At 40.6% G+C, this 25,405-nt stretch overlaps 1 protein-coding gene and 1 pseudogene across 1 annotated transcript; both read left to right on the top strand.

Moving 5' to 3' along the window:
* The first annotated feature begins 305 nt into the window (after window positions 1-305).
* On the top strand, window positions 306-22,003 carry SELL (selectin L). Its single transcript, XM_005539939.5, has 9 exons — window positions 306-431; window positions 1,392-1,473; window positions 3,105-3,491; window positions 4,459-4,566; window positions 7,154-7,339; window positions 8,473-8,658; window positions 10,144-10,272; window positions 15,774-15,792; window positions 20,514-22,003. The coding sequence occupies exons 1-9, from the start codon at window positions 390-392 to the stop codon at window positions 20,530-20,532; spliced, it is 1,158 nt and encodes a 385-aa protein (XP_005539996.1). The 5' UTR covers window positions 306-389; the 3' UTR covers window positions 20,533-22,003.
* Window positions 21,348-24,815, top strand: LOC135969598 (uncharacterized; annotated as a pseudogene).
* The last annotated feature ends 590 nt before the right edge of the window (window positions 24,816-25,405 follow it).

The raw sequence follows: 25,405 nt of genomic DNA, 5'->3' as shown, positions 1-25,405 counted from the left end.
AAGAACAACAACAACGAGGGAAGGAGGAGGAGAAAGAGAAAAAGAAAGAAGAGGAGGAGGGGAAGGAAAGGTGCATAGGAGAATGGAAGGAAGGATAGAAAAACAGGAGGGAAGGAAGAGAGAATCTAGTGACATTACTTTTCTGATCAGCAGTTCATTTTTTTCTCAGTGGGAGGCAATAGAGGCCAGTCTAGGAAAGGGGTGGGGAAAGAGGAAAGAGAAGTAGAGGAGGAAGGGGAGGGAAAAGGGGAGGAGGAGGATGTGAGACTGGGTTAGAGAAATGAAAGAAAGCAAGGCTTTCTGTTGACATTCAGTGCAGTCTCCCTGCATCACAGCACACTCCCCTTGGGCAAGGACCTGAGACCCATTGTGCTAAGTCAAGAGGCTCAATGGGCTGCAGAAGAACTAGAGAAGGACCAAGCAAAGCCATGGTGAGCCTTTCAGCCTAAAAGACTTTTAGATGCTCAGATAGAAATTCCTGGGGTTGTAGAGGCAGGTGGCAAGGATAGGAAGCACCCCCATTTCAATTATGGTTTTAAAAAATATAGAAACTAAAAATTTTCTCAGATCCTCAGAAAAAGTGATCCTGAAATCTTTCTTCTCAGATATGCTGATTTCCTCTTCTTGACTTTGTCTCTGGGGAGACTCTTGAAGAAATCAGATCTTTTGCAATAAACACTGTTTATTGAGAAGTGATGTGCTTCAGAAGATAGAATTTTTTTAAAATTATATTTTAAGTTCTAGGGTACATGTGCACAACGTGCAGGTTTGTTACGTATGTATACGTGTGCCATGCTGGCATGCTGCACCCATTAACTCATCATTTACATTAGGTGTATTCTAAGGTATGCAGGAAATCTGTGACTTTGTCATTTCAGTTGCTCAAAAAGATATTTCTTTTTATTAAAAAAAGAAATATTTTTCTTTCCTGGTATCTAGCTATCTAAATTTTTTTTAGGTATTTGAGGCATTGACTCGTTATGATCAAGAGTGAGGCTATAACATTAAATATAAGCATCAATAGTTAATTAAGCACCAACAATACTTTAAACAATATACATACTAAATATTAAATCGTTTTATCTAATAGCTCAGCAGAAAAGCAGGTACAAAAATTACTGAACCACAGAAAAAATTCAGGGCAGTACTGATTAGCAGCTTGAGACTACAGCGTGAAAATAAAACAGTACAAAACAAAACTATGCATCAGTTCTGATGTAGATTTGAAGTACTTTTTCATCTATGTCTGAGAAACCTGTTACCTCACACAGGGTTAGTAGACATGTGTGTTTTATTTTGAATATTAAGAAAGTTGTAAGCACCACCTCAAAGGCTGTAAATGTGTGGTTTAAGAGTATAAATCTAAATACAATTTTGTATTTCATTTGCAGATATTTCCACGGAAATGTCAGAGTACCCAGAGGGACTTATGGAACATCTTCAAGTTGTGGGGGTGGACAATGCTCTGTTGTGGTATGTTATGATATTAATATATCGCTAAGTCTATTTTACTTATATTCATTTTTCTTAAATATCCACTGGCTATACATAGTCTAAGGGGAAATTATTTCAGAGAGCTGTTAGTTCTATCCCTTCTATGAACATCTCTTTTCTTCTTACCTTTAGTTCTTCCTCAGAAACTCCTGAACACTATTTTTAACCTATAATAGCCCATGCTATAGGGTTCAAATCCCAATAACCCCAAAAATCCTTCAATTATAAAGGAATAATGTTAATTAAGAAATCTCTGTTAAGGCACTTTCAATCTGTACCAAATATTTGGCACCTCATTTTCTATTTTTTATTCATAGTTCAGTGTACATTAATGTCACTTCTACAGTTACAATATGAGCTCATTAAGGGATGGGGCCTTATCATTTTTTGGTCCTTCTCCCATTGTGGTGACAAATTTTATATCTGATTCTTGAAGACTCTCCAGCAATAGCTTTGAACTTGGTTTTTCATTTCCTAAGTAAACTAATGTCTTCTTACTCCCTAGCCTGGATTTTCAGCTGTAGCCAAGCAAACATGCTAACTCTCCCCTTCACACATTTCTTATACCATGTCCGCACTGTGTCACATGGAAACTTAGTGCTCTTTTCATACAACAGGTATTATCTGAGTCCCTACAATGTGTGAAATTTATGCTAGGCACTAAGATTACAGCAGTGGACACGACCGTTTTTTCCCTCTTAGAACTTGCATTCTAGTGGAATGCTCATTCAAAACTCTGTTCAAAATGTTTATTTTATGATGCTCTTTACCATCAATTATATCTGTTTCTTTACTGTATTAAATAGTGATGCACGTAGATCATACCATGCTTAGAATGCCATATATTATTATGAAGTCATTGTGTAATTATGTGTTTAATTAGATATCTTTAAAGCCCTCATATTTGATGGGTCCATATGTTTATTAAACATCATCAGTTCAGTCTGTGTATAGAACATGATCTCATCAATTTCATAATCCCTATATCATTTGGCTTTGTAAATTGTTCTTTTTTAAAATTATACAGTTAGATATGTAAGAGGTGAGTGGTATATTGGGCTTTTCCAGAAGCAGTTCTTCCTATGGTAAAAATAAAATATTTTTTATATAAAAGAGATTACTTAAAAGAATGTCACTGTTTTTCCTGTCCTTATTATGCTTCTCCCATAGGTACACATGTGTTGGCCTTCAAGAAATTATTCCAGGATTTAAAAAGTATACTGTAAATTATATAGTTATATGATATTACACTGTAATTAGTTGTAAATCATTAACAGCTACAAAGAAAAAGGAATATGAATGTCTAAAATATGTTGGTTAAATTTCACCTGAAATAATTTTGAGAAAAAAATTAATAAGAAAATAAACCTAGAAAGCCACTAAATTTGTTTAAAATAGAACCTTAGGTAAAAGCATTTGATATTCAAGCCAGAAGGCCTAGGTTCTACTTCAAATCTGGAAACAACTATTCCGTGATCCTGAGATGGTCACACACACTCTTAGGCTCTGTTTCCTCATCTCTAAGTGTCTGGTTCAGCCTGGAGTAGTGCTAGGTACTTTTTAGCTGTAACATTATGTAAGTCTGCATAGGTCACACTGATGTCTTGCAGATTTCCTGGCACATCATGGAACCGACTGCTGGACTTACCATTATTCTGAAAATCCCATGAACTGGCAAAAGGCTAGAAGATTCTGCCGAGAGAATTACACAGATTTAGTTGCCATACAAAACAAGGCAGAAATTGAGTATCTGGAGAAGACTCTGCCTTTCAGTCCTTCTTACTACTGGATAGGAATCCGGAAGATAGGAGGCATATGGACGTGGGTGGGAACCAACAAATCTCTCACTCAAGAAGCAGAGAACTGGGGAGATGGGGAGCCCAACAACAAGAAAAACAAGGAGGACTGCGTGGAGATCTATATCAAGAGAAAGAAAGATGCGGGCAAATGGAATGATGACGCCTGCCACAAACCAAAGGCAGCCCTCTGTTACACAGGTAGGGAATGACAAGACGGCTATCTACCTCAGACTCAGGAAGGACCACAGTGAAGAGAATAATCAGATTTACCCCATGGAAAGGTTGGAGGATGAGAACAGCCGCCAGTTCATTCTAAAATACATCTAGCCCTCTATATAATCTTGCATCATGTCACTTCTAAGAATTTTTGGTGTACAAGATGTGTCCCTGTGCACAAAAGCTATACCCCTAAATCAAGTGACATCAAAATGATAGGTGTATGTAGGAAGTACAGAGGAAGAATTAGACAGTCAGTGCCTTTGATAATAAGGCAGGGGAGGAGAAGCTGACAGCTGGGGCCAGTGGGAAACTCAGGCTCACACCACCTCAGTTTTCACATTGTGAAGTAGACAGTGTGCTGCCACATGCTTCCTTCTTGGTCTAACCTTATATAATTTTATATAAAAATTGCACTATCTTTGGTGTATGAATATTTCTGTAAAATCTTTTACAATTCCAAAATAGCCAGGATTTTCCAAGTGATGTTTTAATAGTGAACCATAGTTAATATGGTCTCTTGTAAATTGGAGTCTACTGTTTTAGCAAATTTGGACTTTTTAATCTTTGTGATCTCTATAAAGAAAGGGATTGCCAAGAAATAATTGCATGCAGAAATGACTGAGGTCAGGTCATCATTTAACCTTCTCACTCATTAAAAACAAGTAATTTCAACAGTTTCAAGGTATGCCACTAGGTTTCTCATAAGTGTTAAAGAATATTAGTATTGGTAGTTTCATTCCAAAAGCAAATAAATGACTATGGCTATATGCTTAGTGTATTTTATAAGTAAAAATTTTAGCATATGATTTTTATGCTATGAATTTACAAATAAACCTTTCCTGATTATTTAAATCATCTCAGACAAAAGGTTATCTATGTCTAAAGAAATGACTTTGAGTACTAAAATGTAATCACATTAAAATATTTTTTTCTGACCTCCTTAAAGCTTCTTGCCAGCCCTGGTCATGCAGTGGCCATGGAGAATGTGTAGAAATCATCAATAATTACACCTGCAACTGTGATGTGGGGTACTATGGGCCCCAGTGTCAGTTTGGTAAGTCTCTTTCCTTTCTTTGCTTCTTTTTAGGTAAAGTCACAGGAATCATTATAGCTTATAATGGAAGCTGGTTGGAACAAAATGATACTAGCCATTCTGAGAAATGGGAAGTTTTGATCAGAAAGCTCTGCTTTCACAATATTGTTACCTTTCCGTAAATATTTCATAAGTCAGCATGACGTTTCAATTCACCTCTCAACAAGTCTTTTTGAGTGCCACAAGGAGCACAGTGTTGGAATAAAAGCTGTCAGGGTTATAATAAGGAATTAGCATGGTAGATTCCTGCTCTCAAGAAGCTCACAATCTAATGAGCTTGTTAGGTTAATTAGAACTCTAAGGTCTGGAAGAAACTATGCCATTTATCATTAGGAGGCTGAGTTACCTAGAAGTTAATCTTGCTTTTTCCTTCTAGTAGTTCCTTTCCTTCTTGCAGTTCTCCACAGTTAACACATGTGCTCTGTAGCACACTGACTTTGTTCGTGGCCTTCTCTCTCATTTTGCACATGGCCAACAAACATGTCATCTTTAAAACACAGTTCAAAGACAATTTTTTCTAGGAAGTTTTCTTAGTTCTGATAGCTCCACATATTTCTTCCTCATTTCTCCCACCTATGCTGAAGTCATCTGTTCATTTGTTCATCTCCTCTGGTGCCGAAAGCTTCTTGAGATCAGTAAGTGTCCTATTTATCATTGCATCTTTGGGAATCACAAAATGCCTGGTATATATCAGGCACTTGCTTGCAAGCCTGAATTGAACTAGACAATTTAATTTTTTAAAAAAGCAATGTTTGTAAAGAATAAAGAATTAAAATCCAAATAAATTTTAATGTCAACAAACTGAAATAGATCTATAGATCTAACTCATTTCACTTGATCCCTGGGCTATGACTCCTTCCTAATACTTTACCCTCACCCCATTTTTGATTAACCCTTATGTTATTGGTATACCCTTTTTCCTGGGTTTTGATTATTGGTATGTCTATTTCACCCATTTTTAACACTTTACTTTTTTTGGTCTTGGTTTCTGTCATATCAGTCTTTCCTCATTCTCCTTCTACCTGAGATCAATTCTCCTAGGATCCTTCATGAGCACTTATCCAGGACCATAAACTATTATAATTTCTCAGCTTTCATCTTTTGTATATCGCTCTTCTGACTCTAATCTACATGTGTCCTTTGGTCAAACTTATTGTCTTTTGCGGACTCACAAATCTATGTGATGTTTGGACCGATAAACCTATCCCCAGCTCTGAACTCAAATATGCTAAGGATGTCCTTTGGGATGTTTAAAAGACTATAAAACCATTTGTTCCCAGTCAGCTTTCCTTTCTGTATTTCTAATCTCAGTATATGGAATCACCATGTACATGGGCACCCTGGTATGAGACTCTCTTTACTCCCCTAACATTTATGCAGGGTAACATTCTACCAATTTTTACAACTTAGTGTTTTTCTAGTTTGTCTTCCACTTGTCAACTCTACTACCATTGCCCTCATTATCTTTCTCCTAGATTCTTGCAATAGCTTGTTAGATGAGTTCCACCATTTTAAATTAGCTCCCCTCAAATATATTATTCATACTACAGGCAGACTGATCAATTAAAAGCAATTAAAACACATCACACATACATGACAATCCACCCATTAATTTCTACCTACCATTTTATCCTACAGGGTGAAATCTAAGCTCTTCAAGCCCTAGAGTAATGCTTGATGTACAACAGATAATCATTAAATCAATGAAAAAAGATAGTAACATTTTCTCTTAGTTCCCATCTTTCTCCCTAATCTCATCTCTATGTTTCCAAATACAAAAATTCTTCTGATTCCTTGAGTCCATTCTTCATTGAAGTCTCTAGAGCAAGGTAACAATAATGGCTTAAATTTGACAGATGAGGAATAAGACATGAAAGTTGTACTGTTTACTAAATGGCATGGCAGGGTCTAAAACGTGAAGACTTTAATTTCCAAGTCTTAAATTTACCTATCGTACCACCAATCAGAACAGGGAAATAGATAGAGTTTCTGGAGAGGGTTGTCAAAATCAAAAGAGTTAAAATTCTGGAACTGAGCTAGAACAGATGAAGACAGAATTGAGGTCAAAATGCTTCCCAGACTTTTATATTCTCTCCTTGCAGAGAAGGCTTATTATGGAGACCCCCTCTTTCTCTGAACGTCTTGCTCCCAATACTCTAGTAGACTCAGGGGCTCTGATGTGATAGTTATATCCCAACTAAGCTGGTCATTCCCAGTTACACTTATTTGGATTTAAGGATTCTTCCTCCAGATAATGCTGAAGATAATGATATGAAGACTAGCTAATGTTTAATTAGAATTTCTTATGAGTCAGGCTTTGTTCTAAGGTCCCTGACTTATGCCAATTGAATTACATTTAGTTTCCATACCGATTTGATAAAGATAACACAATTTCATTATTCTTCTTATATAGATGAAGAAACTGAAGTTGGAGGGTTCAAGTAACCTTATTTAAAGGCGCATGGTTATCAAGTGGCAGAGCTAGGATTCAAATCCAGGCATCAGGTCCTCTTAACTCTTCCCCATACTGTTTCTTTCCCTGTTGAAGTGATTCAGTGTGAGCCTTTGGAGCCCCCGAAGCTGGGTACCATGGACTGTACTCACCCTTTGGGAGACTTCAGCTTCAGCTCACAGTGTGCCTTCAACTGCTCTGAGGGAACAAACTTAACTGGGATTGAAGAAACCACTTGTGGACCATTTGGAAACTGGTCATCTCCAGAACCAACCTGTCAAGGTGAGTAACTTCAGACTAGAGTCTGTGTCACGGTGATCCTGGGCTTACAGTCAGAATATTTAGTAGAAGTTTGCTGAGAAGTCAAACTTAGTAGTCTAATTTAACCTAACTTAGTTTAACCTACTGTGATGTTTTTCAAAGGACTTATTCTTACTAAATTTTTTTGAAAAACCTCCCAAACAAAAAGTAAAAACCAAATACCCCTGAAGCCACTGCCCAGTATGTAACATGATTTATAGCAATACAGCATGGTTATTATTATGTTTTTTAGTTTTCTCATTGCCATTGCATAAATAACATCTTGCCGAACCTCAGTTAAATTTGGTTCTTCTCATCTCAATAATACCTGTTTTATGTGGTGTCCTACTTAACACCAACCAATTTCCTTCTCAGGGTAGTGGAGGTCTTTCTTGGTTTTTTTATTTGGCTTATTCTTAAAATCACCTTTTACTTTTCCTCGTGCATAAACTTTTAGGAGAATAACAACTGAAAAACAAAAACACAGTCTCTTGATCTTTTTAAGTTTGAAATATGGTAGGTTTTGTTTTTCTTTGTTTTTAACTGCCAACCTTATCTGGATATGGGAGAAAACCAATGTCATCTGAACTTGTGAAGTTTTGGTTAAATTTTCTACAAGTATGTTCCTGACGCATTAGTTTAAGTAGTTTCATTCTTAGAAGTGCTATCAAAATCCCTTATTGAAATCATAAAACTATCAACCCACCTACTGGAATTTTACAGAACTTGGACTTGCTTCAGTGAATTGGGATGTTTTTCAAAACACTTGGGTAGCTATCAGAACAGGTGAAAAGGCGGAGATTCTCTGAGAATACCCCGTAAGAGCCCTTGATGCACAGGCCATGTGACATGGTACTTCCAGCAGAAGTGGAGGGTCACCTTAGCGAGGGCAGCAGCCTGGAGCAGCCACTCCTCTCCCCACGGGCTTTCAATGCTTCCTTGCCTTCATCTCTCATTTACCACCCTCCATCATTCTCAAGAAAATAAAGCCTGGAAGCAATATCACAAGTAATATAGTCACACAGCTTTGGCTAAAAATCCTTTGCTCAAGGGAGGGTCTCTACTCAGAAACACTGTTTTGTCTTTTTTTTTTCTTTTTTTTTTTTTCATTGAAGTGATTCAGTGTGAGCCTCTATCAGCACCAGATTTGGGGATCATGAACTGTAGTCACCCCCTGGCCAGCTTCAGCTTTTCCTCTGCATGTACCTTCAGCTGCTCAGAAGGAACTGAGCTAATTGGGGAGAAGAAAACCATTTGTGAGTCATCTGGAATCTGGTCAAATCCTAATCCAATATGTCAAAGTGAGTAAGTTTGTCCTGGAAAACTGAAGACTTAAAGATGGAGCTGATGGATGAGCAGATATGAGGAAAGACATCCATAAACTTTTACATTTTGTTTTGCAAAGTATATGTGACCTAGAAATAAATTTGTATACTTAAGTCACTGTAAAATCTTTGGTTGGTCTTGCCTCCTCCTTTAATGACAATCATTTCTTTTTTTCATTCTCACCTCTTGCCTTCTTAACTCTTAAAATCTGGACTCATTGATTTACTTTTTATCCATTCTTCTGTTCCACTACAATCTAACATCTCTGTTAGCCCATTGAAATGCCTCTAAAAGGTAACTAATGACCACCTACTTCCCCAAATAATGGATACTCCTGAATTATCACTAAGCTAATGCCCCCCAAATCTGTCTGTATATGTCATGTCTTCTTCATCTTTGTATACTCTCCACCTGACACAGTGTCTGGCAATAGGTGCTAAAGCAAATGCATGTTAAGTTAGCACATGAAAGAATAGCTACCCATGTCTGCTCCTGAGACTATCTACATAGATGACAAAAGTCTTTAAATGGTAGGATCTGCAGAAGCTGTCAGAAATGCTGATCTCCGTGAGCTGTGTGCCCAGGGCCAGGGAGTAGAGCGGATGAGCAGAGAGAGGCAAGGAAGGCTTTAGCAGAGGACTGTATATTAGGCCTATCAGAGACATTTCCCTTTAAGGCCTAGCTAGTGTTCATTTCCTCCTCATCTTCATCAAGCCAACAGGTACCCTCTGTCTGGAGCTCCTGGGAACTTGAGCCCTCTCTCCATCATATATTTGAGTGTGGAGATCAAAGCACCTTGAAAAGGTTCATCAGAGTAATGGGAAGAACTAAGGATAGAATCGGTATTTTTAAATAGAGGCTCCCAAATGAACTTAGTTTACACTTACAAGAGTATCTCTAAACATACCCTTTTACTTATTCGTGAAGGAAGTAGAGGGAAGTGGTAGCGCTACTGCATTGGAAAGAGATTAGTGCAGGTCCTTGGCATGTAAAAAACAAGTGCTGACTTTTGCACAACTGCTTTAAAGTAAAAGCATTCATGATTTCCTTTGACTGATGAATTATCCAGTGCAGATCACTGGCTTTTGTTTTTCCTGAAGTTGTATTAGGCTTTTAGCTCTTCTCTGTGTTTCAGAGTTCCAATCATTGAACAAGTCCATGGAGCTAAACACAATGATCACCATTCTTGCCAACATTTTTAGGTGCATTACCAGGAACTCTATGAACCACAAATCTGGGCATTGAGAGTCTGTAGGCATTAGACTAGCAAGGCTGGTCCAGTCTTTGCCTATGCTGTACTCATTATAGGCCTTCCCACGCCAGTTTCCTCATCTGTCAGATGGCATCAAATGGGCTACTACTAGGAGATGTAAGGAGGAAAAAAGTCAAATATCATGAGATGGACTAAGGAAATAATGCTGGTGGTCTCATGCTATGTGCCTTACCGATTTCTCTTTCAGAATTGGACAGAAGTTTCTCAATGATTAAGGAGGGTGATTATAACCCCCTCTTCATTCCAGTGGCAGTCATGGTTACTGCATTCTCTGGGTTGGCATTTATCATTTGGCTGGCAAGGAGATTAAAAAAAGGTATGTGAGTTTAACTTCATATGAAAAGAATACAACTTTAAAGTGAAAAATAAAAAAAAAGAAACCCACAGGAAATTAAGTGTGATAGATTCAACAGAAGCAGGATGCCAAGCTTTACATTCTAGAGCCATCAGTCCCTGGAGGCATGTAAATCAGCCCAGGACACACCTTCATTAAAACAGGTTGGCTGATTTTTGCTTTTCATCTGATAAACTTTAAAAAATGTCTATTATCTTCAAGGCAGCTTGCTACGCTGATAACAAGTAAGTGAAATATTCTTTTTTTTTTTGAGACGGAGTCTCGCTCTGTCGCCCAGGCTGGAGTGCAGTGGCTGGATTTCAACTCACTGCAAGCTCCGCCTCCCGGGTTCACAGCATTCTCCTGTCTCAGCCTCCCGAGTAGCTGGGACTACAGGCACCCGCCACCATGCCCGGCTAATTTTTTGTATTTTTAGTAGAGATGGGGTTTCACCGTGTTAGCCAGGATGGTCTCGATCTCCTGACCTCGTGATCCACCCGCCTTGACCTCCCAAAGTGCTGGGATTACAGGCACGAGCCACCGTGCCCAGCCGTAAGTGAAATATTCTAATGGCTCTTTGCTATTTGCTCTTATTTGATTCTTTAATACCTTTTTTTTTTTTTTTTTTTTTTGAGATGGAGCCTCACTCTGTCACCAGGCTGGAGTGCAGTGGCGCAATCTCAGCTCACTGCAACCTCCGCCTTCTGGGTTCAATCTATTCTCCTACCCTCCCAAGTAGCTGGGACTACAGGAGCCTGCCACCATGCCCGGCTAATTTTTTGTATGTTTAGTAGAGACGGGGTTTCACTGTGTTAACCAGAGTGGTCTCAATCTCCTGACCTTGTGATCTTCCTGCCTTGGTCTCCTAAAGGGCTGGGATTACAGGTGTGAGCCACCACACCTGGCCTGCTCTTAATTAATTCTGAAAAGATAACACACAATCTCTGTCCTCTAAGAGCCTACATGCCTTGGATTTCAATGGTACAATTCCACTAGGAAGTGGGTCTAATGTCCACTAAGGTTTCAAGGCACTGCTTCCAAATACCTGACCTCTTCAAGAGTCACATGGGCATTGCATTAACCCTGGGAGAAATTCCCATGTGTTCTCCTGAGTACGTATTTACCAAGGCCACAGCTCTAACCAAATGCACCATATATGCTTTCCCTCCATCCGTCACTGGACAGGAAAACAGAAGGAGGACTGCCTTGAGAAGTTACCATCTGCTGCCCAGATTATCACTCCCTTTACCCTAAGGCATGAGTGTGTCTCAGCCTTAAAGTGTGAGCAACCCACCAGCCTGCAGCAGGCCTTGGGTGCATGGTGCCATATTTGGCCAAACTCACCTGGAAGAACCATTCAAGGCTGTAACATTCATGGACATGGGGCAGCTTTTAAGATATACCTGTTTTGGCCAGATGAGGTGACTCACGCCTGTAATCCCAGCACTTTGGGAGGCCAAGGTGGGTGGATCACGAGGTCAGCAGTTCAAGACCAGCCTGGCCAACATGGTGAAATCCCGTCTCTACTAAAAATACAAAAGTTAGCCAGGCATGGTGGTGGGCACCTGTAATCCCAGCTACTCAGGAGGCTGAGACAGAAGAATCGCTTGAACCCAGGAGGCGGAGGTTGCAGTGAGCAGAGACCGTGCCATTGCACTCCAGCCTGGGCAACAGAGTGAGACTTCATCTCAAAAAAACAACAACAACAAAAAAGATATACCTGTTTCAAGTTCAGGGATGATCTCAAAACAATTGCTAACCAACTGTTCTGTGTTGCCTTTCTATGGGATCAGTTGTCATTTTAATTTTCCTTCCATCAAATTAATTAGTATGTATTCTGTTCGCTGAATATGGTATGTAAAGGTTGCCCCCTGTCCATTTACACTGGCAATTACAAAAATATTATTTATCAGTCCCTAATTGCGTGCCACTCTGATCTTATCTTTCATTTAAATTTGAGAATGGTGGGTGTGAGGTAAGTTTTCTAACCAATCCAGAAAGACAAAGTGGGGGGGGTGGGTGGGGATTGTTGATATGCAAGAACTTCATTAGCTATGTATAATTTGAGAGCACTGAGCAGTTAAAGTGTCTCTGCCCTTGCTATTAGAAATTCTGTGCTCATTGAATCTCACTATCTTATAGTATTATACAGTACTAAGTACTATACAGTACTAAGTATAAGTACCAAGTACTGCATTAAGGCAAAAGAAGAATGACAGTTTTCTCCAACCACTGATTATTCTTTCCACTGAGACTTCAAAACCTGACCCTAATCATCCTGTCTTTCTTCCTACCTTGGGTGATGATGGCAGAACTGACGGGTAGAGAACAGGGTAGGTTATTACACACTGCCCCCTGGGATAAGGTGGCTATTATCTAAATAATTTTAAGGACTTTGGGGCTATAAGTCACCTTAATAAGGAAGCTATTTATTTCAGGATTCTAAAATCTTTTAATAAGTGTTTGTAGAATCAAAAGAATAGAATCAAAGTCACTTGTATGTAGTGAGGGGTTAGCTGGCTAACACTGTTTTATAAACAAGGGTACAAAACTCAGTGGGGTTGTTTTTAAATTTTTTACCTTGGTGTCATTTCTGTACAAGATCTCAAACCGATAACTTGAAAACTGCTGTGGGAATCAGTGTGGGGCAAACAGGAAACAGATAACGGGCAGTTAGGCTAGTTGCAGTTATGCCAACAAAGAAAACAGAAGCCCCAAAAGATTGCTGGCTTGGTAGGAAGTTCAGGGTATCTTTAAGGTAACATTAAATAGTCTTTATCTGTGGGCCAGACACGGTGGCTCTCACCTGTAATCCCAGCACTTTTGGAGACTGAGGCAGAAGGATTACCTGAGCCCACGAGTTCAAGACCAGCCCGGGCAACATGGCAAAACCACATCTCTACAAAAATATAAAAATTTGGTCAGGCATGGTAGCATGCACATGTAGTCCCAGCTACCCAGGAGACTGAGGTGGGAGGATCACTTGAACCCAGGAGGTCAAGGCTACAATAAGCCATGATAGCACCACTGCAATCCAGCCTGGGCAACAGAGTGAGGCCCTGTCTCAAAAAAAAAAAAAAAAAAAAAAGTCTTCATTTGTAAAACATCTTCCATTATCACCAACTTACAAATGATTCTGCTTTCCAAAGATTTTGGTTGTAGGTTGGTCCTTTAAGACATGAAGAATATTTTTCCTACAGAGACAAAGGTAGAAATAATGGCTACATTCCCAGGCTAAATCTAAGACAAAATATAGTTCATGGCATTTACAAGGATAAAAGTAAAAAGTCATAAATCTGTATGTGTGTGTTTAGGGGTGTGTGTGTATCTATGTGTGTGTGTATGTATATATACACAGAGAGAGAGAGAGAATTTATAGGCTTTTTGGGTTCTAATAACTAGAAAAAGGACACAGGTAACTATTTAGAGTATGGAAGCCAGTGAAGTGACTAGAGACTTCACCCCATTCTTCTGTCCTCAAATGAATCTTCTGACTCTAGCACTTTGTCCCCTGCCCTAGTAGTCTTAGTATCGAGACTTTCGCTCCTTTCTTTTAGGAAAGGAATAAGGAAGGGCTCCGGAAGCATGTGTCCTTGTGCATGGGCTCATCTAGACACATTTTTTTGCTCCTGGCATTATCATTCTCTGATTACTCACTACCATTGGCCCTGTTTGGTAAATGAGGAAACCAAGGCAATGATGTTTTAGGCCAAATCTCGAAAATCCCGTATCAGCAGGACCCAGAGTTAGAGATTAGACTCTACCCCAGATACATCTTCTAAAATCACTGGTCTTCAGATTCGTGAACTGTTTTTTTCCTCGGTTGGAAGAATTTCCCACCAGAACCAACACACAGGGTTAGACCTGGGCATGAAACTGAACACATGCCCTCTTAGTTCCCTTTTCTTCAAAATGAAACTCTCTCAGTAGGAACAGATTCTTACTCATCTATTGTTGTTAGGTGCATTGTCCCTAAAAAAAAAATTTATGTGAAGTTAAACAGAATCTGAAATTAATTCAGATTTGATTCCTCCCTGCTCAAGTGCATTTGGTCATCAGCAGGCTGAAATTTAGAAGAAAATTTCAAATAGTAGTCTTTAATACTTTAAAGGATTAAAACAGTAATGGAGCACTGTCTAAGTGCTAGCACCTGAACTAAATACTTGGAATATATTTTATTTTATCAATCCAATGAGGATGATACAATTATTATGCCTCTTTAACAGATGAAGAAATTGTAGTTTAGAGAAGAAACTAGCTGTTCAAAGACACACTGTACTACAGCTGGCAAAATAGGGCTTGCACCTGGGTGAGATGATTCTAGAATGCCAGTTTATAGCCACTGAAATATATTGCCTCCCAAATGACTGTTTCTGCTCAAAGAGTTTTTTTTAAGTTATCTACTTAATTATATTCTTCCTTTTTCAAAAAGAATGTGAGTGCAAAATGTGTTCAGTATAGCAAATTAAAATTAATTAAAAAGTAAAAGAAAACCAAATTTAAACTTACGGTAAAAAAATCATTTGGAACCAAGGGTGAAGTTATGGCACGAAAATGTATGTCACAAAGTTCTTTTTTTTTTTTTTCTTTTTTTTTTTTGAGACGGAGTCTCGCTCTGTCACCCAGGCTGGAGTGCATTGGCCGGATCTCAGCTCACTGCAAGCTCCGCCTCCCGGGTTCACGCCATTCTCCTGCCTCAGCCTCCCGAGTAGCTGGGACTACAGGCGCCTGCCACCTCGCCCGGCTAAGTTTTTGTATTTTTAGTAGAGACGGGGTTTCACTGTGTTAGCCAGGATGGTCTCGATCTCCTGACCTCGTGATCCACCCGTCTCGGCCTCCCAAAGTGCTGGGATTACAGGCTTGAGCCACCGCACCCGGCCACAAAGTTCTATATACTTGGTAGGAGAGGGTCTCAGATCTAGCTCTGAGTTTCCTTGCAGCCAGTCAAAGGAAAGGCATGTGATACTCTTTGTGTTTGTAAGATAAAAACACATTAGTTACTCAGATGAGGCTGTGCAATTCCTATCAACAAGGCCAAAGTGAAATTCTCTTGTGGATTCTCATAGAGATGATGCTGTGAGCTGTAATGGCACATAGTCTTACAGTATTAGCAGCTGTCCCTCAAGGGAAGAATCTGCAGGTAGGACGAGATGGCAGATTGGGAAGGGATAAACACTTGAATGGGCATATTGGGTCTCACCACCAGGCAATTTAGCCTACACTTCTGTCTTCTTGAGTACACGGAGAATGGAATGAAACCTCAAGAGGCATCTGCATCAACATGTCTGTTCTGTATGAGTGTCTACCACTGTTTATTAAGCCAGTTCCTCAAATCCCCTTTGACACAGATAGGGTCCACCTAACAAATACCTAATATACTTCAAAAGACAGTTTTGAGAGTGGGAGTCTTCCTTCTCCCTTATTTGAAAAACTTTAAAGTGTCTAATTTTTGCTAATGCCATTTCTCTATTTTCTATTTGCAGGCAAGAAATCCAAGAAAAGGTAAGTTTTATTAGTGGGGGGGAGTTTCCACATCTGCTGATTCCTTCTCTACTTGCTTAAGTTGATTCCTGCTCTAGCAAGACACATTAACGCCATAGTAGTTTATTTACCTGGAGTCCTCATCCAAATGACCAGATAAAGTGATAAATCTACTAGCTTCCTTTCGGACCTGTGCTTTTTGGTGCTAGTGGAGCTGCATGAATGAATGAATGAGTGAACAAGTAATCCCTATTAGAAAAGGGCAGTTTATGTAAAGGGAGATTTTTCTGATGACCTCAGAATTTTTTCTGAATGTTAAAAACATTGTGGTATGTTCTTCTTGTTCTGGCTGAACGTGAGGCCCTAAACATATTATTTAATAAATATTCAATTGAACAAGCATTTATTGAGAAATGAATAAATGCTTGTTCAATTGAATATTTGCTTTCAATTGCTCTAATAGGCATTGCCCTTCGGAAATGTGGGAAAGATAGGGAGCATGAATTCTACCTATAGCTTCCCCAAGGAGGCAAGTATTTTTCAGTTTGGTCTTGAAGCTCAAATTTCTTGTACTGGAGAAATAGCACAGTGGGAGGAGATGCAGACTGTGAAAGTGGATGGCCCACCTGGCAGAAATGAAGATGGCAAAATATTTCTCAGTGTCTAGGGTTTAGTGACTTGCTCTGGAATCTTAGGAAGGAGAGTGTAAGTAAAATAAATCTATGAAAGGAAGACTTTGGTGACATATTCAGTACCCAGTTGGACAACTGAGCTCCCTTTAAAATGCTAGAAATGAAGTGAGATGATTTCTGAAGGGATTGGGTGCTGGTTTGGGCAACCATCCTACCAACCACAAACTTAGTATGGGCCATTGCTTAGCATGCAAAGGAAAAAGTGGGGAAAGATGAGGCACCAGAAACCAGATCATAAAGTAATTTATAAGCCATGTGATATGGGTTTTATCTTGAGGTCTTTTGGGATATCACTAAAGGGGTTTAAACAGTGAGTAGCCTTGCCTCCAGCATCTTATAAGGTCACCCTGCAGAGCAGTATGGCAAGTGCGGGAGACAGGTGAGCCTGGGGGCAAAGAGACTTGTTTTGGAGGCATTTGAAGTTATTAGGTTAAAACTGATGGCACCTGTCTAGGGAACTAGTAGTAAGAATGGGTTCATGAAATAGGAAGAGGTGATATTAACTGAATGTGTCTGTTAATTGGCTAAAAGGGAGAGAGAAGAATCAAATCATCATCTTTCTCACCTGGAAACTGGCGGATGGTAGTACCGTTTACTTCTGAGAAGGGAACATAAAAGAATGAGAGGTTTTGGAGGTAAAGATCATGGGTTCGGTTTTGTACTGAGCTTTGGGTGTCTGCTCTTCATTCACTGTGGTTCACTGGACCTATCCACAGCACAGAGGCTATGTTGGGGCAGAGGATTTGGGGCCCTCACATTTCAGGAGGTAACTGCCATCTCAGGAGTGGGTACGATCATCCAGGGAGGGTATGAGTGCTCTGAGAATGGAAGAGGATCTGTGAGAGAGGATGGGAGCCAGAGGAACATCATTGTCTAATAAGTCAGCTAAGGGAAAGAGAAATGAGAAGAGGTTGCCAGGCAGGGAGAAGGAAGAAGAGGAAGAGTGTGTGGTAATGAATGCCAAGGAAAGAAAGAAAGGGGAACAGCTTCAAACACTGCCAGGAGAACCAGTAAGTACTCCCTGGATGCAACAAGGGTGTCAATGGGGAGACTATTTGCAGTGCAGACATCAAGACAGAGGTCAGATGGCCAAGCATTGAGCATCACTGAGTATGAGAAAGTAGAGACAGAACAAGCAGTCATCTCTTTTAAAATGTTTGGCTGTGATGGCGAAGTGGGGCAGGGGTAACTGGATGAGGATGTGCGATCAGTGGAGGTTCTTTTTATTCTTTTTAATTACTCTGTCTTCTCTTTACTAGTGTAAATGGAGTCTAATGAGGAAAGGCTTCTTTCTCTGAGCTGGTGTCCCTGTCTGTGGCAGGAAACCCACAAGATGTGAAGATGTCTTTCAAACTCACAGCTACTGAGTGAAAGTATTTTCTGGCACAATTTACCCGGAGCTGTTTTCTGGCTACCGGAACCACCTGTTTTAATTGCCACTAGATGGAAGCAGATCAACTAGATTTTTTTTTTTTTAAGATGTCCTTGAGGCACAGGAAGAGATACTGGCTGGAACAATATTAGCAATAAGCTCATTACCATGCTAATTGCTATATTAAGTTTAATGGTTCACTGATTTTTTTATAACCAGTCAATTAATAGTTGTTTATTGAACATTCTTGTGTCAGAAACTGCTAAGCTTGCTTGAGACACCAAGAGGAGTAAGCCTGGCCCCTGATTTCAGGAAAATTATTACCTAGCTGGGGGGTTAAGATAGGAATATAGAAAGAAAAAAATCAGAAAAATACAAGGCAGAGCATGGTAATGGCCAATGGGTGCTATATTTAAGAAGGAAAAAGTCATTTGGCTTGGTGCTTATAGATAATCTTATAAAGAAGGTTGCTTTTGAAGAATAGATAGGATTTAGGTGTATGGAGAAAAGCAGGAAAAGAAGGCAGTCTGTAGGAAGGAAAAGATGTAAGCAGCGCTATGGTAGTGAGACTATGAGAGCATGTTCAGGAGCCAATGAGCAGAACTTTCTTGAGCCCATGGCTTATTGAGGAGTTGTGGAGTGGAAGTTGGAAGGGAAGGCTGGCCCCACCAACATAAGTCTTGAATGCTTCACCAGATGGTCTAGAAAGGCCTAGCAAAGAAGAATTATTTGCCCAGCTCTCATTTATTGACCAAGGCTGTATTAATTCATAAGAATCACAGAATTTTAGGTCTGGATAAGATCTTGGTGGATATCACATTCAAACTCTTTTTGTAGTTGAACTAATTAAGTAACTATTCTATAGGGCTTGAGCAAGTGACAGAGTTACAATAATCATAAGCCTTTATCAAATATTAATTCCATGTTGTACACTATTATGAATGGTTTGCATGTCTTAAATCATGAAATATGCCTTTAAGTCTGCGGGAGAAGGGTCTATGAACATCTTCATTACTGATAAAGGAACAGGCACAGAGAAATAAAATAGCCTGAAGTCACAACAAATGGCAAGGCTGAGATCCATACTCATCTGGATCCAGGGATCATGCTCTTAACACATATGCTTTTAGAACTCAAGACCCTTGATTACCAGCTTAGACTGGTAAGTCCCAGACACCCTCCTTTTCCAGTAATGTGATTTTTTTTTCACACTGAAACCATCGTGTGATTGCACTGAGGAAGGGTGGGGTAGAAGAAGTTCGGTATGTTTTTAGAACAAGTCAAAGGTAAGATGAATACTATCACACTAAACACTGTGAGCCTTTTTTTTTTAAGTTCTTGGGCTAATTTTCATAGTAGTTTGTGTTCATTTCTATTAGCTTTTGAGTGGTGAATGAATGATTCCTTGGGCATTTGTGGTTTCATTTCTTGCTGGGTTATTTTGACTCTTCTGCAAACTGACTCTGTTTATCACCTCATTTGGTTTCTGCTGTCTAAATTCTGGCAGGGTAGAAGCTACACCCAAGATACACAGGAAGATATGATGCCAACCTCAGAGGAGGGCATATGTGAAATTTTGTTTTCAGAAACACTTTTTTGTCTCTATTTTTGCAAGCACATTTGCAGCTGCTGAACTGTGGTTTACCCCGACAGTTCATCATGAGACCAGCACCTCACAATCTGGTTCTCCCTTTGAAAGGTGCCATGAAGACATACCACATTTCATTCTCTCCTTGTCCTTTCCAAGAAGAAGACAGTTGTGTCACACACAAAAAGTGTCACTTATTTCTTTAAATGTGTTACCATCTCATTAAATTATATCCCAGGATATAATTTATCAGGAGTTTATAACTGCCACTACTTCATGAGTTTAAATTTTCTCCAATTTCACTTTCCATTTAAGCATGCCTTCTAATTTCTTGACTTTCCACTGCTCAAAATCAATCTACGGCCGGGCGCGGTGGCTCACGCCTGTATTCTCAGCACTTTGGGAGGCCAAGGCGGGCGGATCATGATGTCAGGAGCTTGAGATTAGCCTGGCCAATATGGTGAAACCCTATCTCCACTAAAAATACAAAAATTAGCTGGGTGTGGTGGCACGTGCCTGTCGTCCCAGCTACTCAGGAAGTTGAGGCGGAAGAATCGCTTGAACCCAGGAGGCCGTGGCTGCAGTGAGCTGAAACCGTGCCACTGCACTCCAGACTGGGCAACAGAGTGAGACTCCGTTTCAAAAAAATAAAATAAAATAAAATAAAAATAAATTTAAAAAATCAGTCTACACTGTCCTTCAAACTCATTAGATCTGGAGACAAAGACCGTATGCACCACAAAAATTTCTCCAAGTGTGGTCTGTGGGCCAGTGGCATAAGCATCACTAAAGAGCTTGTTAGGGGTGCAGAATCTCAGGCTCCACTCAGACCTACTGAATCAGAGTCTGCATTTTAACACCATCTCTGAATGGTAAGCACATGAAAGTCTGACGAGTGCTGCCTCTAGGGTTTCCTTACATTCGTTCATCTTCAAAAGTTCCTAAAGGCAGGCCTCTTGTCTGAGATTCCAGCTGAAAGCATTTCCCTGCTCCTCTTCTCATCTCTAATGAATATTTACCTTTTCTACTAACACTCCAAGTTTTGCAATGTTTAAACTCTTAAGTTTATTATCTTTTGTTTTTCTTTCAGTATGGATGACCCATATTAAATCGCCCTCGGTGAAAGAAAAGTCTTGGAATACTGAAAATCATGGGATCCTTTAAATCCTTCCATGAAACGTTTTGCATGGTGGCACCTCCTACATCAAACATGAAGTGTGTTTCCTTCAGCACATCTGGAAAGATTTCTACCTGACCAACAGCTCCTTCTGCTTCCATTCTGCCCCTCATTTATCCCTCAACCCCCAGCCCACAGGTGTTTATATGGCTCAGCTTTTTGTCTTTTCTGAGGAGAAACAAATAAGACCATAAAGGGAAAGGATTAATGTGGAATACAAAGATGGCTGACTTTGCTCTTTCTTGACTCTTGTTTTCAGTTTCAATTCAGTGCTGTACTTGATGACAGACACTTCTAAATGCGGTGAAAATTTGACACATATGTGAATATGGACTCAGTTTTCTTGCAGATCAAATTTCATGTCGTCTTCTGTATCCTGTGGAGGTAGAACAGTCTCATAGAAAGTTCATAAAGTCTACGCTCTCCTTGCTTTCTAACTCCAGTGAAGTAACGGGGTCCTGCTCAAGTTGAAAGAGTCCTGTTTGCACTGTAGCCTCACCGTCTGTGAATGGACCATCCTATTTAACTGGCTTCAGCCTCCCCACCTTCTTCAGCCGCCTCTCTTTTTTAGTTGGCTGACTTCCACACCTAGCATCTCATGAGTGCCAAGCAAAAGGAGAGAAGGGAGAAATAGCCTGCACTGTTTTTTAGTTTGGGGGTTTTGCTGTTTCTTTTTATGAGACCCATTCCTATTTCTTATAGTCAATGCTTTTGTCACTATATTATTAGTAAGAAAACATTACTGAAATGCTAGCTGCAAGTGCAATCTCTTCGATGTTATGTGGAAGAATTAAAACAGGTAGAGAAATTCCTGATTCACAATTAAATGCTCTCCTTTCCCTGCCCCCAGACCTCTTATCCACTTACCTAGATTCTACATATTCTTCAAATTTCATCTCAGGCCTCCGTCACCCCCACCACTTCTTTTATAACTAGTCCTTGGCCAGGCGCGGTGGCTCATGCCTGTAATCCCAGCACTTTGGGAGGCCGAGGCGGGCGTATCACGAGGTCAGGAGATTGAGACCACCCTGACTAACACGGTGAAACCCCGTCTCTACTAAAAATACAAAAAATTAGCCGGGCTTGGTGGCAGGTGCCTGTAGTCCCAGCTACTTAGGAGGCTGAGGCAGGAGAATGGCGTGAACCCGGGAGGCGGAGCTTGCAGTGAGCCGAGATCGCGCCACCGCACTCCAGCCTGGGCAACAGAGCGAGACTCCGTTCCCCTCCTCACCCAAACACACACACACACACACACACACACACACACACACACACACACCCCAAAATAACTAGTCCTTAACTAATCGAACCCATGCTGAGCTCCTCTTCCTGGCTTCTCACTGAAAGGTTACCCTGTAACATGCAATTTTGCATTTGAATACAACCTGCTTTTGAAGTGTTAATTAGTTTGCCTAGTTTCTTATTTTGAAAATTACCGTATGTTTTGTTTTCTCCCCAATGAGATTATATGCTCCTTCAGGGCAGAGTTTGTGTCAGATCCCTGGAGTGTCTAGTGCATTACTTGACACTCAATAAATGAACGTTCAAATAAATGGGAAAGAGCATACAGTGTACTGCTGATAAAAGTTTCAGCAAACCCTCTTTCTCTATGGCATCTGATGACCTGGGCAGATATCACCTAATGTCAAGAGCTGGATTCTTATGAGAGAATAGGGCCCTATCAGAAGCTAGCTGGAAATACCTCCTTGTCCCACGGCCAGTACAGATTTCATACAAATTTGCACACATTATGAGAATAATTTTTTGGTAATGATTACATTTTTCTTTCTCAAAGACATCTCAGATTCTGTATTACAGCAAGAGCTGTTGCAAAAGATTCTCCCTATAGTACACTGTGAATCTTGTATGTGCAAGTCACATTCATGTGGTTTAGGGTATGAGAGACAGGACTGAAGAGAGAGGAGAGGCAGAGAAGAGAGAGAGAGAGACAGAGAGAGGAGAGAGAGAAACAGGAGAAAGAGGCAGAGAGACAAAGACGGAGTCAAAGAGAGAAAAAAAGAGAAAGATAGAAATAGTAAAACAACAACAACAGTGTGCCCTATTCCTTTAAAAGCCAGGGTAAATTTAAAACCTGTAATTGATCATTGAAGGTCTTCTCTGTGACCCTATAACACTCCAATACTACCTTGTTGTCAGTGTAAACAAAGGTGTAGTCTGAAAACACTCAGACCACTGACAACCATAGCTTTCCTATCAAAAATCCTTAATCCAGTAACCCGCGGATGCATTCAATCTGTAGCGGCAACTGCTTTGCTAATAGAAGAAAGTAGAAAACTAACTTTTAGAGGAAACCTCATTGTGAGCACACCTCACCAGTTCAGAATTATTCTAAGTCAAAAAAGCAAAAAGGTAGCTTACTAACTCAAAAATCTAAAGTATGGGGCTATTCTGTTAGAAAAAGGTAATTTAACACCAACCACTGATAATTCCCGTAACCCAGCAGATTTCCTAACAGGGGATTTAAATCTTAATTACCATACAAAGGTCCAACCAGACCTAGGAGGAATTCCCTTCAGGACAGGACAATAGATGCTTCCTCCCAGGCGATTGAGGAAAAAACCACAGTGGGTATTCAGTAAGTGATAGGGAGACTCTTGTGGAAACAGAGTTAGAAAAATTGCCTATTAATTGGTCTGCTCAAATGCGCAAGCTGTTTGCACTCAGCCAAGCCTTAAAGTACTTACACAATCAAAAAAGACTATCTCAATCCTGTCTCAAAAGGTTACCTACACCCTCTGTGAAATGAATTTGCATAAGAACTGTTGTCTATGGGAATGCATCTGGATGAGGCAGCTGGGTTGTTATGAAATACTCAGGAACCCAGCCCAGGCCTAGGACTCACCCCTGAGCACAAAGACAATGTTGGGCACGCTGGTAAAGGACCACTAGAATCCAGCAGCCCAGACCACTTTCTTTGTGGTCAAGAAAGGCAGGAAAAGGGGTGCAGGACTGCTACATTGGTGAGCATAACTAATCCGATAAGCAGAGCTCCATGGGTGGTGACGCACCCTGGAAAGGAATAAGCATTAGTACCATAGAGGACGCTTTAGGACTAATGCTCTTCGGAAAATGACTAGGGGTGCTGGCATCCCTGTGTTCTTTTGTCAGATGGGAAACGTTTCCCCCCAAGGCAAAAATGCCCCTAAGATGTATTCTGGAGAATTGGGACCAATTTGACCCTCAGACTCTAAGAAAGAAATGACTTATATTCTTCTGCAGTACCGCCTGGCCACAATATCCTCTTCAAGGGGGAGAAACCTGGCCTCCTGAGGGAAGGATAAATTATAACACCATCTTACAGCTAGACCTCTTTTGTAGAAAAGAAGGCAAATGGTGTGAAGTGCCATACGTACAAACTTTCTTTTCATTAAGAGACAACTCGCAATTATGTAAAAGGTGTGATTTATGCCCTACAGGAAGCCCTCGGAGTCTACCTCCCTACCCCAGCGTTCCCCGGACTCCTTCCCCAACTAATAAGGACCCCCCTTCAACCCAAACGGTCCAAAAGAAGATAGACAAAGGGGTAAACAATAAACCAAAGAGTGCCAATATCCCCCGATTATGCCTCCAAGCAGTGGGAGGAGGAGAATTCGGCCCAGCCAGAGTGCATGTACCTTTTTCTCTCTCAGACTTAAAGCAAATTAAAATAGACCTAGGTAAATTCTCAGATAACCCTGATGGCAATATTGATGTTGTACAAGGGTTAGGACAATCCTTTGATCTGACATGGAGAGATATAATGTTTCTGCTAATTCAGACACTAAGCCCAAATGAGAGAAGTGCCACCTTAACTGCAGCCCGAGAGTTTGGCTATCTCAGGTATCTCAGTCAGGTCAATGATAAGGTGACAACGGAGGAAAGAGAACGATTCCTCACAGGCCAGCAGGCAATTCCCAGTGGAGACCCTGATTGGGACACAGAATCAGAACATGGAGATTGGTGCTGCAGACATTTGCTAACTTACGTGCTAGAAGCACTAAAGAAAACTAGGAAGAAGCCTATGAATTATTCAATGATGTCCACTATAACACAGGGAAAGGAAGAAAATCCTACCGCCTTTCTGGAGAGACTAAGGAAGGCTTGAGAAAGCATACCTTTCTGTCACCTGACTCTATTGAAGGCCAACCCATCTTAAAGGATAAGTTTATCAGTCAGCTGCAGACATTAGAAAAAAACTTCAAAAGTCTGCCTTAGGCCCGGAGCAAAATTTAGAAACCCTATTGAACTTGGCAACCTCTGATTTTTTATAATAGAGATCAGGAGGAGCAGGCAGAGGGATAAACAAAAGGCCACTGCTTTAGTCATGGCCCTCAGGCAAGCGGACTTTGGAGGCTCTGGAAAAGGGAAAAGCTGAGCAAATAGAATGCCTAATAGGGTTTGCTTCCAGCGCGGTCTACAAGGAGGACACTTTAAAAAAGATTGTCCAACTAGAAGTAAGCTGACCCTTCGTCCATGCCCCTTATGTCAAGGGAATCACTAGACGTCCCACTGCCCAAAAAGACTAAGTTCCTCTGAGTCAGAAGCCACTAACCAGATGATCCAGCAGCAGGACTGAGGGTGAGGGTGCCCAGGGCAAGCACCAGGCCATGCCCTCACCTCGCAGAGCGCCTCACTGAGGGCCAGGAGGTTAACTGTCTCCTGGACACTGGTGCAGCCTTCTCAGTCTTACTCTCCTGTCCCGGACAACTGTCCTCTATATCTGTCACTATCCGAGGGGTCCTAGGACAGACAGTTGCTAGATACTTCTCCCAGCCACTAAGTTGTGACTGGGGAACTTTACTCTT

Source organism: Macaca fascicularis, chromosome 1, assembly GCF_037993035.2.
Source record: "Macaca fascicularis isolate 582-1 chromosome 1, T2T-MFA8v1.1".
Taxonomy (NCBI): domain Eukaryota; kingdom Metazoa; phylum Chordata; class Mammalia; order Primates; family Cercopithecidae; genus Macaca; species Macaca fascicularis.
The sequence above is the reverse complement of the archived record's forward strand: the minus strand, read 5'-3'. Positions and strand labels throughout refer to the sequence as shown.